This window comes from Carassius gibelio, chromosome A10 (assembly GCF_023724105.1).
Source record: "Carassius gibelio isolate Cgi1373 ecotype wild population from Czech Republic chromosome A10, carGib1.2-hapl.c, whole genome shotgun sequence".
Classification (NCBI taxonomy): Eukaryota; Metazoa; Chordata; class Actinopteri; order Cypriniformes; family Cyprinidae; genus Carassius; species Carassius gibelio.
Genome location: NC_068380.1, coordinates 8,051,123 through 8,066,561, shown reverse-complemented (window position 1 = coordinate 8,066,561; position 15,439 = coordinate 8,051,123). Strand labels below are relative to the sequence as shown.

The following is a 15,439-nucleotide window of genomic DNA, read 5'->3' as shown; positions in this document are numbered from 1 at the left end:
AGTCTTTTTTCACAAACACACTTGTGCATTCAGTCTACGACATACTGTAATCACAACAAATGATGGTGAATAGTATTTTCAATATTTATGAATTATTAAGAAAGTTCTGAAGGCCCCAATGTTGCTTTACAAAAGCACATTCTCCAATCTGATTGGTTCTCTGCTAACACAGTTTCCATGAAAAAGATTTCAGATCTGCCCACAGTTTCCACAAAAATGTTAAGCAGCATAGCAATTTCATCATTACTAATAAGAAATGTTTATTGTGCATTAAATGTTTCTTACATGTAAAATAGAAAACAATATTTCACATTATTACAGTTTTATTGCATTTTGATCAAATAAATGCCTTGGCGAACATAAGAGACTTCTTTTAAAAACATAAAAATACATATTACCAACCCCAAACTTTTGAATGGTAGTGTCTAGAAACATCAAGAAACTCTGAACTGTGATTGATCACTTAACATGTCACTCAAACATCTACTTCCTGTTCAATTAGGCGGTCCTAAAAGAAAAACATGGCCCAAAATTCCTAATATGTGAGACTAGCATGAGGCTTAATTTATTCACAAGTTTGCATGTTGATATAATTCTTGAGCATATGAAGCAGGTTGGTTTGGTTTCAAGTTTCTGCTCTCGGATCTAATGAACTCTAGGAGATAAAGCTGGGGTGATGGATGGATCCCATAACAACAGTCACAAGTGTAAGGTAAGCAGCTGTTTATGCAGTATATCCTTGAATGAGGTGAATATGCTCCTTGCATTTGAGAGTTTATGACAAAAAGACATTCCTTCAGATGCTATAAGAAATGCCAAATGTTTAAAGAGATCTCCATTTCTAACATCCATCTGGATCTTTCTCCAGTTACACTTCAAATCAAATCTGTCTACTTTGGTCTACTAGGTCACTTGTGCTTACTGTCAGAGTTCATTTTGACAGCCCCAAAGCTCAACTGTCTTGTGCAATATAAGACTGGCTCATCCTGGATTTATTACAGCGACTTGTTAGAAAAGCAAGCTACACGCTCAAGAGTAGATACACCAGTAGATGATGTTGAAGAGAAGATATGCCAGTGGAAAGATGATTCTGGAGTATGAGTCAATCATGTAGCTGTTGCTCATTATGAATCTGATGTTTTTGCCAACTGAACGTTTCCTCCAGAGTCTCGTGCCTTCGGTGGGTGGAGGCTCAGTTGAGGAGGCTCTGGGTGGGATGGTCCGCGTCGTGCTGGGTGTTGTGGGGAGCTCGGGGAAAGGCGATACATCTATGTCATCGTGAAAACAGCCATCGTAGGCCATAGCCTGGGTTGCATCGTAAGAAACTGGAAGCTTTGTTAGAAAGAGAAATGCGAGAAAGTAAATATCTAACATTGTAAATCCAAAATAAATGAATAGGGGGTTTCCTTCAACCATTGCAAGAATTCTTTACATTTTTAATTTGCTTTACATTTTTATCATTGTTATTATTTTGACCATGGTAACCAAGGTAAAGTTTTGTTAGGCTAATGCCATTAAGTTGTTTTAATTTAAATGACCCATTTATGAATTAATAATAATAATTATTCTATTTAAAATAAATGTTATAATGTTATTTATGAATTATTAATTTTATGGCTTTCAAAATCTCAGTTGTTTACATTTTTTATAAATAAAAATAACAGTATATTATTTATGAATGCATTGTTGTTGTAAGAGTATTTTGGCAGAAAATATGGTTCACAAGGTAAATTTTTGTTAGGCAAATAAATGTATGTTGCATTTAAATTAGGTAATAAAAGTATCCAAATATTTATTTAAATATTTTATTTATGAATTATTAATTTTATTGCTTTCAAAATATCAGTTTATTTTATAATTAAAATTAAGTTATTTTAATCTTGTTAATATAAATTATAATTAAAATGTATATTTTGACAGAAGCTATACTATGATAAACTTCAGCTTGAATTTGTGTTGTCTGAAAATTACCATAGGGGGCGATGTGTAGCTTAAAAGTGAATATTCAATCTTGTTCATATTACCAGAGCAAATATCACCACATACAATCTCTGATGAGTCCGTGACCCTGACCTTTCCTTTCCGAAGTTTTTTCATCTCTTCCACTGTAGTGAAGTAGTTCACGGCAGCATATTCAATGACCGACAGGAAAACAAAGAGGAAACTGGCCCAAAGGTAAATGTCCACAGCCTTCACATAAGACACCTGAGGCATTGATGCTGAGACGCCTGTTATTATGGTAGACATGGTCAACACGGTTGTGATTCCTGTAGGAGATCAAAAGAAACAGGAAGAGAGGGCAGAGTTTATCAAGCAAATAATCTTTCCATCTATTGCATCTCACACAAGAGTCCCCACCAGATTATGGACGGTCAAATTGGGTGTGAAAGGAAATTACATGTTCTTTAAATTAGTCATTGTTTATTACGAATTTGCACACATACAGAGCAGGTTGCAACACTTCTCTATAGTCCTTCTTAAGAAAGCATACAGGAAGACACGCATTATGTGGGCTACTACTTCTATTCTGTTGTGACTCTCTCTGGGCTTGATGTCATCGACATGTGTGAAACGAGCAACTTCCTGGCTGCGTGTCTATCGCCTGCTGGCCTGACTATCAAGGTATTTTTGAGGTAATTTAATTCTGTTCTCTCTATACCAGTTTGTACTTGTTCCTGTAGAGCGTAATAACCAGAGAGAACAAAGTAAATACACACAGCTCACTGTTACCAACCCATCTGAGGCGAAATTACAGGTCACAGCTCTAACATTAAATATAACAAGTTAAATAGAACAAATTTCTAAGATTAGGATGTTTCTTCTGGAGGTATACCTAGAGAGACACGGGCCGGGACGGCTCTCCTGTCGATCCAGAAGGACACCCAGGAGAGCATGACCATTAGCATTGTGGGAAAGTATGTCTGCAGCATGAAGAAGAATATGTGTCTCCTGAGGATGAAGTTTATGTACAGCCTGTTATACCAGCCTGAGAGAAACAGAAAGTACGGGATATTTACAACGGATACAAACTAATACTAATGCGAAAAAAAGGAAAGAACAAAATTAAACCTTAAAGGCATCATTCTCGGGATATGTGTTGCTCAATGACTTACTGTTGATGTATTTAACAGCATAATGGACTTAAACATAGAATTTCATACATGTTAGATGATTTAGTTAACAGAACTTTAAGGAATAGTTCACCCAAAAATTTAAATTCTTTCTTTAATTACTCACCCACATGTCATTCCAAACCTATAATACATTTGTTTATCTTCTGAACAAAAATGAAGAAATTTTTGATGAAATCCGAGAGCTTTCTGACCCTATTAAAGGTCCAGAAAGGTAGTAAAGACATTGTTAAAACAGTCCATGTGACATCAGTGGTTCAAAAATAATTTTATGAATCGACTTTGTGCGCTAAGAAAGCAACAATATTGGGCCCTATTTTAACAATATAAGCACATGGTCTAAAGCGCACAGCACATGTACACTTAGAATCATGTCCGGATCCACTTATGCTAGTTTAACAACGAGAAAATGTTTGGTGTGCCCGGGCACATGGTCTAAATGGGTTGTCACTATTCTCTTAGGGTGTTTTTGGGGCGTAACGTGCAATAAACCAATCAGAGTCTCATATCCCTTTCCCTTTAAAAGCCAGTTGCGCGTGCGCCATGGCGGGTTCGCTATTTACATGGTGGAATGTAATTTTTCATTTTAAAAATGTTAATGTGCTGATTCGTGTCCCTGTGTGTCTAATAAGCAAAGTGTACTGTACACGTGTTGTGCACCTGCCTATAGGCGCATATTACTAACGTGCTCTTTAAATAACAAAGAAAAAATATTGCGCCAGAATTTAGACCAGGTTTGAGTTGGTCTATGGCGCAGTCTATTTTCAGTTCCTCAAAATAGCATTTGCTATTTAAACAACACGGCACAGGATGGGAAAATAAGAACTGTGTCAGGCTGAAACCGCTTTGCACCGGGTGTATGATAGGTCCCAATGACTTTATTCAACTTTATTCAATTATTTTGGGTGAACTATGCCTTTAAATATAGAAATAAAATGATATAAATAGTCAGAAAATAAATATTTATTTAGTATAAATTTAATTTTAATAGTTTTTAGAATAAATTAATTAATTAAAGGCTTTAGTGAAATTTCTTAAATGTTAACTTTATTTATGCATTTTCTACGAAATATGTGACATTAGCCCCTTTCACACAGTAATACCAGTAAATTGTGTAAAATTATTGGAAGTACTTTACCAGTAAATAAAAACATTTGCTGTCCACACTGGCAAGGACATTACATCTTTTTACCGGTAAAGCACTATTCCCATATACATTTTTAAAATACTGGTAAATTATTACACCAGAAATTAACTCTTTAATGGCTGCGCTTCCTGGTGTTGTGTTTTCAAATATGGAGGGGTAAATGCAGTCAGTGTTTTTGTTGATCTATTAATTTTTGTGTCAAACGTTCACATTGATGCAGTGCTTTTTTTTCCAGAGACACGTATTAGGCCCTGTCCCAAATCTCATCCTAAAGACCCTTGTGGTCTTCCTCTGAGTCTACACTTCTGTGATGTAATGCCGCTTTGGTGGTCATCGAGGGTGCATATAGTGGCCGCAAAGGGGACACTCATAAGCACACAATATGAAAGCTAAAATGGTGAACGGAACACCCTACGGTCTGATGGACTTAACAGACACACACACGCAGCAGGCCACTGTAAGTCTGCAAGAAGTGCACATGAAGTGTGCCATTTGGGACAGGGCCTTAGACGACTTCAAACCGATCGTGGGGTAAACGCGTCATCTGTGACAGATTGTTATGACTGACCAAGAGTAGACGTCTTACTTCAGCCCAAGAATTCAAGGGAAAGAAAAACACTGCATATATTCAACCGTTTCACCCAGGAATGCTGGGAAATCTCATTTTCTGGACTCTCTGTTGGTTTACTGTAATGAAGCACATGGTAGTACGGTAATAAAAGCATTCAGAAGGAAGTGAAGCACACATACCAGTGCTGCTGTAGAAGGCTAGCCCGAAGGAAGGGTGGAATTCTTCAATAAAAAACTGCGAGAGTGCAATCTCGTCAGTCCTTAATGAATCGTTCCCATTCTTCCAATAGAGCATGAGGTCGTTCTCATTGTATGCATCTTCAAGAGAGCAAAAAATTCAATATGGGAAGGGAGTGGGGAGGTGTGAGACAGCAAACTCTCTTTGAAGATACATGGACGGCACTCCTCAGAGGAGAGAACACAGAGGATGCAAAACCAGCTCCGTCATCTCTCCTCAGAAGCTGAGGCCCATGTAATTCTGTGTGTCATGGGTGAAAGAGACAGACATATGCAACTTTGAACCAGTTCTTCTGTGCAATTATTTTATATTTGCAACAATGGAGCTTGCATGAATCAGATTATGAATCAGATTAAGTATAACTGTTGGTAGATGTTGGTTAAAACTACCAAAAATTAAAAAAGGGTTATATGATACACCACCAGCATGCCCGTAACATATAAAACTTACTTTACTATTAGACTAGTTCACCCAAAAATAAATATTATGTCATCATAATCACATAAAATTGTCTTTTTTCCATTTCACACATTAGGTTAATGTTTACGTTACTCTTCTGACATATAATGAGAGAATATAGTGACTAGTAAAAAAATCATAAAGCACTATCTGTATACTGTTATAGGATTATTGTATACTAATATTATTTAAATTAGCTTTTACTTTAATATATTAATTTTTTTTGTTTAAGTTTTACCATTTTGTTTGTTGTAGTTGTTGTGTGTGTGTGTGTGTATATATATATATATAAATAAAATTAATTAAAAATACAATTAATTAAAATGAATTAATCCTATATAGAAAGATATATACATACATAGTATACATATATATATATATATATGTGTGTGTGTGTGTTTCTATATAGGATTAATTAATTTTTATTTCAGTTTTAGTAATTTTAGTATATATATATATATATATATATATACATTTTTACTTATTTATATTAGCTATGTGCCAAGACTACTCTCTTTTCTTTCTTTTTTTTTTTCTTTTTTTTTTTTTACAAAAGTTTACAAAAAAAATGTATTCTTACTGACCCCAAACTTTCAAACTGTTGTTTATTTTCATTGTACAAGCTGTGAACATCCTGCTTAATTTCGTCTTATGTGCTCCACAGACGAAATGAAGGTGAGTAAAAGATGACATATTTGTACATTTTTTTGGGTGAACTACCCCATAAACACAACATGCTGCAGTATATTTAGGATATATTTACAGCTATACTTCGAGCATAGTGCTTTGACTAATTATTTCTTGTACTCAGTTGATAGTGCTTATGTTGAGTGTACATGCACACACAGACGGTCATACTCACAACTCTCCAGCTCTAGAGAGCAGTTCTGTGTGTCTAGAGGGAACCTGCTGAAGTCCATAGAGCAGAGAGCCGTCACTGTGATTCTGTAATTCACAATTCAGGACAGCCTTAACAAATCACTTACGTTTAGACTGAAAAAGCCCCTTTAAAATTGAGACATGATATTGTGCTTAGCAGAACAACAAATCAAGGAAACAATTCAGATGAATTGAAATGAAAACCGATCCTGTGCATGAACTGTTTCAGGCATACCTGATCATGCACACAAGCCTACACTTACCATACATGCAGTTAATTCTTTGAAAAAAATATTGTCCAACTATATAAAGCCATGCCTTATTTGTCAGTTAAAGTAAACAAAGGGGATTTGGTCACACATAATTAAACCTGTATGACTGTTCAGTGTTTTTAACTAAATCAAAACTATTAAAACACATTTTGTTAATTAAAATAAAGCTGAAATAAAATTTCAAATAACTTAAACTAAACAAAATGTTTGAAATGCTGAAACGTTGAAAGATTATCTCTGAACAATGACTGAGATTTCAGTCTGTTCCTTACTCTATGACTTCAGAAGACTGTTTTCTCCCCTTTTTGTATTAAAAATAAACATCAAATTTCTTTCTTCAGATGAAACCAAGTCATACAGGTTAGGAACGGCATGAGGCTAAGTAAATGATGACAGAATTTTTAGGTTTGGGTGAACTGTCCTTTCTTGACAAACTTTACTTCAAACTAAAAAGCTGAAAATATCTTGTCTCCTTTCTTGTGAAATCTTGAAACAAAGCAAACTGCTAGTTTCACAGCTCTTGGAAAAACGTCTGGTTCCAGGTACCTGACGCTGTAGAGAATGTTTCCATCTGGATAGACTCTGAGCATGATGTTTTCCATGGTGGTGTCGTGAATGAAAGAACGCTTGGAGTGAACAAAGAAGACGTCAGGCACCCAAATCTTTTTCACCAGCCGAGCGTCAAACGTTCGGCTTTTGTTATTGCTGGAGGGGAAGGCCAGTCTGTCGTCCTGCCAGTAATGCCTAAGGTACAAGGTCATGGTAAAGTCCTATGCCCACAAAAGACATGAAAAAGATTTTGTCAGTTTGCTTAAGCCACTACTTCATACTTTGAAAGTCACTGTGTATATAGGATTATAACTGGTGCCAAACATTTGTTTTCAATACATAATTCTCATACTTCAGTTTATGTTTTTTTTAAACGGGATAAGGAAAAATGTAATAAAAGAAAAATTATATAAAAATAAATGAACGACACTTAAGTACATAAAGATATGTAAAATGAACGTGTCTATGGATTTAACATGCTTTTCTGCACACATTCATTCCTTGTTGTTTTAACCTTTGCCCTCTGCCTCCAATCTGTTTAAATGGTGGAGGATTTAAGCTTGATGTATGACTAGCACTGGGAGTTGAGGGTGTCCAGATCTCACTGACAGGTTAAAAGTAATTTATAGAAGAGCAGACACTTACCATATTGACCTCTGAAATGCTGTCAATGCTCTCCACCTGCACATCGATGCCCACTGGAATAGCTGAGCCTGGGCTCAGTGTCACGGAGAGAAAAGAAACAGAAGTGAGAGATCACACATAGAAAAAAAAAACTAAAACTGAAATACATCTATTTAATAGCTCAGTTTTATCTCTTAGTCAGTAATGAGTTTAAATGGTGACTTCCCAGTCTTTTGATACACTTAGAGTTTCTGTCAGTTTCTCCCAAAACAGATGTGCACAGATGTACTAAAGTCAGTTTGAACTTCAATATTTCTCTTTAAACCCGTCTAACATCAACTGATCTGAGCATCGTTAGTCAGGTGAACCTTTAACCTCTGTAAATTTGGGAACTGAAACTGGTTCTTATCCAGAATAGGATCCATAAAGAAAATACAATAAGCGTGCATCCATCTGCTGCTGATGTACACGACACCTTACTTAAATACTGTCTGATACACGTCACAAGCTCTTAAAGTTTATTTTTAGTGTATCAAAACCATAAAGAGCAACCCTTGAAGTCTCATTTCCGTTAAAAATGTTCTCTGATTCCTGTCCTTCCTAGAGAATCTTTAATGATTCAGTTGGAATAGTTTCTCAATTAATCTGACTCATTTACCTAACTGTGACTCATTCATTTTTCATGCCAAACTCCCAGAAAGACCTATGTTAAGGCCGGAAAGACCTAAATCAGTATTTCTATGGGCTTGTTCTCTGCTGTTTCTGATCTATTATTGAAATCATCCCGCATTTCTGTTTTCCAAATATTTACTCCTCTAATTCAAAGAGTTATCAATGTAACCTTGAAGAAACAATAAAGTCTGATTCCTTAAATTGTAGCCTGTCTATATAATGCTAAACTATAAAATCAAAACTATTTAATGAGATCCATCAGTGGAAGCAGCAATCAAATCAAATGAGTAAATATTTGTGAGAGATGACTATGTAATTGTCTTTGTCATAACAGAATGACTCGACAAACATATGTTTAACAATCACAGTTGTCTCTATCTGAATTAAGTGGTCTGCTGTCAATCTTCTTGTGGCAGCTGTTTTTCTTCAAGGGAATTGTATCTCTATCTCTCTAAGTAGAACAGATGAATTGAAAGTGTATGATTTTTAGCCATTATTGAATCATCTCTGCATCTAAAAATTATCTAAAAATCAGATTTTACCCCAAAACCTATAACTGCTATGAAAAATTCCAGAGTTCATAGCTTGAAAATGTGAATTCATTTTCAGAATAGAAACTAAACTCTCTATTACTATAATATTAATAGTATAAAAATGCATTTAATTTACTAGCATATAGAAATTACATATAAAGTCTCAGTTGTGTCAAATAGTTGTCTCATGACTGCGTCATCAACCACATAAAATCTGAAAAGCGTTGTTAAGCTTCCTACAAACAGAGACTTAACTCAGTGCACATGACTCGGTGTGATTATCAGCCTCTCACTTTTTTTTAGAGCACAAATAATGTTGCCCTAATCTGGATTGAAATAAAGCTCAATCTCAGTGTCCACATGTAGGTATTAGCAGACAAAATTACACAAAGCTACTATGGTACTGTTTTTCGGATATATACCATGTTATTTTTTAAATGCAGTGTCTATTTACCACTGATCTATAATATATATAATTTCAGATCACATTAGAAAAGCATTTCTTTTCAATGAAAATGAAGGAAATAATCAAAAAGTTGAAAATAAAGTAACGGGTTGGTGTAGTGAGGGCTTTATCGTCCCAATAAGGTGGCATCCATTTAGTAATTGGAATTAAAGTTAAAACTTACACTCAATTTGTTATTATTGCACACTGTTTAAATGTATAACTATGAGGTGCAGATAATTGCCATTATTTGCATTTGTATAAATAGCAGAAAATACTGCTATTTTAACTCAGGGTAAAAAGAAATAGCATATCACTATAAAAATGCTGCTATTTGCACTTAGTGTAAATAGCATCTAATTGCTATTTACACAGTGTAAATAGCATATATTGCTATTTATACAGTGTAAATAGCATATATTGCTATTTGCACTTAGTGTAAATAGCCTCTATCGTTATGTACAGTAAGTGCAAATAGTTGCTGCCTTTTTTATAGACCTAAATGGATCTGAAATCGCAGTTAGAACAGAGAATCTCAGACAAGGAGATTATTTGAAAAATTAGAAAAAACTGTATTCCATTCTATGTTCTTGTTTAAAACAGCTACATTTGGCTAGCCTGTAAAATGTAGCTACATTCTCAGGCTTTCTCAGAGAGCCACTGGGATTATGATGCAGATTACTGTGCATAAAACACAGCTGTCCTCTGTGTATTGTCTGCTTGGCACTACTAACAATCTGGGTCAGAGTGTTTTTAGTTTTTTCTCTTTTTTTCAGATTTGGACACATCGCATATGACTTTCTAACCTACATTTTTGACAATCTCAGCAGCAGCAGAGTCACATTCTGGTCATTTGGCCCATGACACAGTGCTTAACCCCTTTCTGTGAGTTATATCAATAGACGTATACTAGGAAATAACAGCAGCAAGTACGGGTGATATCTCTATCGGCACAGCATGCTTCATACAAAGTAATCAGCTTACAAAACATGTGGGAACGAGATTTCATAGAATAAAGTGTTATGTATAATATCATTTTAAAGAAAGGATCTATTTATATAGGTTTTCATCTAACAAAGGTGTGTGATTTCCATCAGAAAATGCATCACGATTCCCAGCAGTAGATTTTTGCTCAGTATGAATACAACAAGCATGTTTTTTGAGAATACAATTATTTTTACTGACTTTGCAAAGCCGAAAGTAATTCGTAACTGGCTTTCGAATGGAAAGATGCCCTCACCTCCAAAACCAGGCCTCATGGCGAAGTCATGATCTTCGATTCGCAACAGCTGCTCTGATTTAATCAGCAGAGATTTGGTGCTGTCAGACTTCTTAGTTTTAAAGTCTATTCGTCTGTTTGAAAAAAGACAAAATTAGGATTTTTAAAAAATAATGTGACAGAAATAAGCAATAACATACACAAAGTTAAGTTAGGATAAAAACAGCATTGACCGAAGCTAGAAATTTGGAAGAAAGTATTGTTTAGAGAAAGCTATTTAACTTTAGTATGCAGAAATCCCGAAAGTTTTCGGTAATGCTTTACTTAAAGCCTTTATATAATTTATAATAAAAGTATTTTTAATGCAATACTATGCCTTGTAATACACTTTTATAATCTCATGAATAATTGTAACCACAGTTATTGTACATTATAATACTATTTTTCTGTACATTGCTATACTTTCAGAGAGTATAATTTAAATAACTTGCACTTTTAGACCATGTTAAGTATACATTAAACACATAACACATAACAAACAGCATATACTGTATATCTGATATTACAAGGAATCTGCAAATATTATAATGCATTTTAACTTGGGTTACAATTATTTATGAAAAGTTATAATGCATTTTAATATACATTAAAAATATATTTAGAATGCATTATACATAAACAGTTTACTATGCCAGCTCATTTAAAGCATAATAACACATATATCTCTACTGAGACAATTTTACATGTATATATTATTCTAATCAAAAGCCTTCAATACAATTAAAGTCTGACAAAATTAGCCTCTTATTAAAATATTTTGCTTCTTATTTTGATTTGACAAAAACAGTTATTTTTCTAGTTGCCAGTTCTTTGCTAAATAAGTCCCACTGACTTACTAATACAATTAACAGGATAAACATTCACATTATTTGATATATTTATCTCTGTTTAATGTGTTTAACCTTTTTGGAAACATATTTCAGGGACTTTAAGTATTTCTTAGACTGTAAGTCAGTATTTTAATGTTTTGTTTTGTTATATTATGTTAACGCTTATATTGGCCACGACAAACTCAATATTTCCACCCCAATATACTATTGAAATAATGTAGCACATTAAGTCTAAGTTTAGTCTTTAAGACTAAGACTTCTTACAAATTTTCTGTATTGAAATTTTCTAGATCCATTAAATAAATGTAAAAAAAATTTTTTTTTGTATTTGTATTGAAACCCTCTGCCCAAAATGGCACTGTTCCCCGAAAATGACCTCCCTTTGGATCAGTACTAAAAGACTTATTGGTACCCTGTGCTGTTTTTCTTTTGTTTACCTCACATACCCAGCTCAAACATGATCTCTAATTACAGAGTTCCTTTGTCCACAATTAATTATACTGTCAAACACACACAATCCAACAACCCCAAAGTGCAGGTCAAAACACAGCGCAGAGCTTCAAATAAACCCTAACAAATCAATCCACAGAGACGAGACCACAATAAATAAGACCAAGAGTATAAACAGGCTGACATAGGTATTTAAATTTATCAGAACGGTGCTGATTGATTATATACAAAGCCAAGTTCCAACTACCAGAGCACTCTGCAAATGCATTTAGGAGCAAGGAAGAGCATCCTCACCCTCCATGTTTGTGCCGTGTGTTTTCTCCCAGGTAGACGTCCTTGTGCCTGCGCTGGTTTTGCGTGTTGCTTCCTTTGAGCAGGGCGACGGGCATCAGCCAGGCCAGGCACATCAGCCTCAGTACAGAGACAGCAAAGATCATGGCCGAGTCCTGAGCTCCAGGATCTGACACGGGGAAAAATAGAGAGACGGTGTGGGATCAGTCTCTGGAGTTCCTTACCCAGCATCCTTTCCATCTCGTAGTGCCGCCCATTCCGATACAGAAAAGGCCCTTAGATCCGCACCGGGCAGCAAAAGTTACATGCTCCCATTTGAGCTCTGCTTTCGTGCATGTGTGTTAGTGTGTATACGGCTGGAGGTCCACGATTCCCACCCTGCCTAAAAGCCTGTCTGCTCTTATGACCATGTTGCTCTCCTGCGATCCCCCTCCGTCCGATTAAAACCAAATATCAATTTATTTCAATAATGACAAAGGAATGATGTTAATTCCTCTCTAATCTTCTTACATGCAGCTGGTGAAATCTTTTAGTAACCTATAAACTCCATGGGGAAGGGGAAGGGGAGGTGCGTCACAACCACAACTAGCTCTAGCATCAGGTTAGCTAAAAAAAAGGCAAGGATCATACTTTTTTACTTCCAAATCAAACACATTGCTGAGACAGACAGCTTGCCCGACTGACTTTGTATCTCAGACAGAAGGAATCAGGCTCAGAAATCACCATCAGGGTAATCTGGCAGATCTTAACTCGCTACATAGAGGGTTATGGTCTTTGAGAACATCAAGAGCTGATGGAGAGAGGAAAAGTGAAACAAAACAGGGATAGCTGGAAAGATGACTTTTGATGATGCTGAAAAACAGTTTAGTGTTGGTCTATGTGGTTTATGGAATAGATTTTATAGTATTCTGATTGACTGAATAAAAAACAACACTGAAATATTTAATAAGGCAATTATAAAAATGTATTCATTAATTTTTATAAGTTAATTTATACATGCAGCGTGCACACACACATTTTTTTCTCTCTCTCTGCACATCATGTCTCATATTTAATCTTGCATATTGTTCACTGACACTGTTTTCTCCTTGGCAACCAAGTGTATTAATAATAATAAAAAAATAATCTTTGTTGGTCATGGAAGAATAGTTAGTTAAATAGTTAAGTTGTGTAAAATATATATATATATAATTTCCTTTTTCACACAATAAAATATTAATAAATATAATATTATTAATTTATAAATAAAATGACATAGTATTATTTACATTATATATAAATTTTAAATGATATTACATAAAAAATAATGTTATTATTAGTTTTTTGAGTTGCTGTAGGGTGTTCATGGATACACAGATAAAAATATTTTATATAATTTTCAATTAAAATGATTAAATCTAATCTAATCTATTAAATATAAATATACAATTTCTTATTGTATAATGTATAATATAAATTATAGGCAAATATAAAATTATATGCACAATAAATTTTAATTGAAAGTCTTGGTTTGGGACAAGGGCAAAAGTTAATAAACACATGATAAAAAAAAGTATCCAATAGTTTCAATGACAAAAGCGGGGAAAAAGTTTAAATCTATTAGTTCTAATAAAAGTCATTCCCTGGGATACAGAAGCATGAGAAAGAGGAACAGAGGAGAGACAGACAGATTCTATGTATATAAAAGAGAATAAACAGTATTCGAATCGAGTATCTGATGAAACACAGTAGCACACAATCAATAATAAAATTGCAGCAGTAGAAGAGTAATCCTAGAGCAGTAGCATGCTCCTGTAATCCAGGATTAGAGTCTGATTGAGGGCACAGAAGAGTGCTGGCATCTAAGAGAGACGTGCACGTGCCTCGATGCATCTAGACTAGAGGAAGCTGCTCTTTTACACTGAACCTGGATCATCCTTCCCTATTCAGATCATTAATCATTATAAGAAGGATAAAAAAAGCTGTTCCACAGTCACAGCAAAAGCATCATTTCCACAATCACACTTCATCTTTGTTCATCAACACACATTTCATAAACATCCTCTTGTGGCCAAATACTGTATGACAGGAGAGCTAATACTGTTGAGATCACAAAATGTTGAAGTAGATGATATACAGTAGCTATCAATATTCTAATATTTGAAAAAGTGGAAATATTCTTTTAGAACTGTTTAGTAACTACTTGATCTACAAACTGTGAACGTGTCATTTCAAGGACTTCATTTTGCTGTCTCTAGTCTAAAACATGAAACATTAAAACCTAAGATGGCTTGAAGTTGAGTAAATCATGTATTTTTATTTTATTTTTTATTTTCCATTTTTGGGCAAACTATCCCTTTAAGGATTAAAAGAGCTACTTTATCTAAACCCATCAGAAAAATAAATATTTGAATCTGCTCAAAGGCAAAATGTATAAGACCAACAGATTTGACAGATGTGCGTAAAATTTGTTGAACTGTAATCATGGAGATTTTGGTCATTCCCATGCAAGTAGCCTACTGTAACAGTTAAAAGCTAAAAGTTTCAATGTTTTAAGGCCATACAGTTTATCAGAAAAATAGAGAAACTTGTCATTGGTTGCAAAATGAAATTGCAGTCGTTCCTAAAGATTGGATATGAAAACCGAATCACATTTGAGTGCAGTGTGATTAAAGTCAACAGGAATGTATTTACTGAACTGCCGCTGTTGGCAGAATTGGTGCATCACTGCCATGTCATCAGACACATTGACCACACTTCTGCTGCACTGTGGGCACTCGATCAGCTCAGACAAGTAAAGCACTTCCTCACATCTCAAATCTATGCAGGTTGGAATGACAACTTGCACCTGTCAAAGTCTGTAAATACCAAAGTCAGTTTAAACTTCTAAGCATTATCTATCTGACAAATGAAGCCAGGAATGTCAAGCTGAAAAATGTATCGGGTCATCTGTAGGGCTTCGTTCAGGAAGGAAACAACTGTTTCATGGTCTGATGTCATAAGAATCTTCACTAACCATCGGAGTTACTGCAATCCACTTCTAGTAAAGTACACATACTTTCACTGTCTTAGTTTGGCAGATTGAGCAAGA

General features: G+C 34.8%; 1 protein-coding gene across 1 annotated transcript; it reads right to left on the bottom strand.

Annotated features, from left to right (window-relative positions):
• Positions 1–235: 235 nt before the first annotated feature.
• On the bottom strand, positions 236–13,061 carry LOC128021038 (gamma-aminobutyric acid receptor subunit rho-3-like). The gene is made up of 9 exons (XM_052607912.1): positions 12,373–13,061; positions 10,760–10,872; positions 7,891–7,958; positions 7,243–7,466; positions 6,408–6,490; positions 5,029–5,166; positions 2,834–2,986; positions 2,074–2,267; positions 236–1,332 (listed from the first exon to the last, which is right to left on the bottom strand). The coding sequence occupies exons 1-9, from the start codon at positions 12,513–12,515 to the stop codon at positions 1,030–1,032; spliced, it is 1,419 nt and encodes a 472-aa protein (XP_052463872.1). The 5' UTR covers positions 12,516–13,061; the 3' UTR covers positions 236–1,029.
• Between the last annotated feature and the right edge of the window lie 2,378 nt (positions 13,062–15,439).

Excerpts from the sequence above, each read along its gene's own strand:
- LOC128021038 (XM_052607912.1), bottom strand. The coding sequence starts at position 12,515 with ATGATCTTTGCTGTCTCTGTACTGAGGCTGATGTGCCTGGCCTGGCTG. Across the intron at positions 7,959-10,759 it reads CATGAGGCCTGGTTTTGGAG|GCTCAGCTATTCCAGTGGGC; the intron begins GTGAGGGCATCT and ends CACTGAGCCCAG. Across the intron at positions 7,467-7,890 it reads GCATTTCAGAGGTCAATATG|GACTTTACCATGACCTTGTA; the intron begins GTAAGTGTCTGC and ends TTGTGGGCATAG.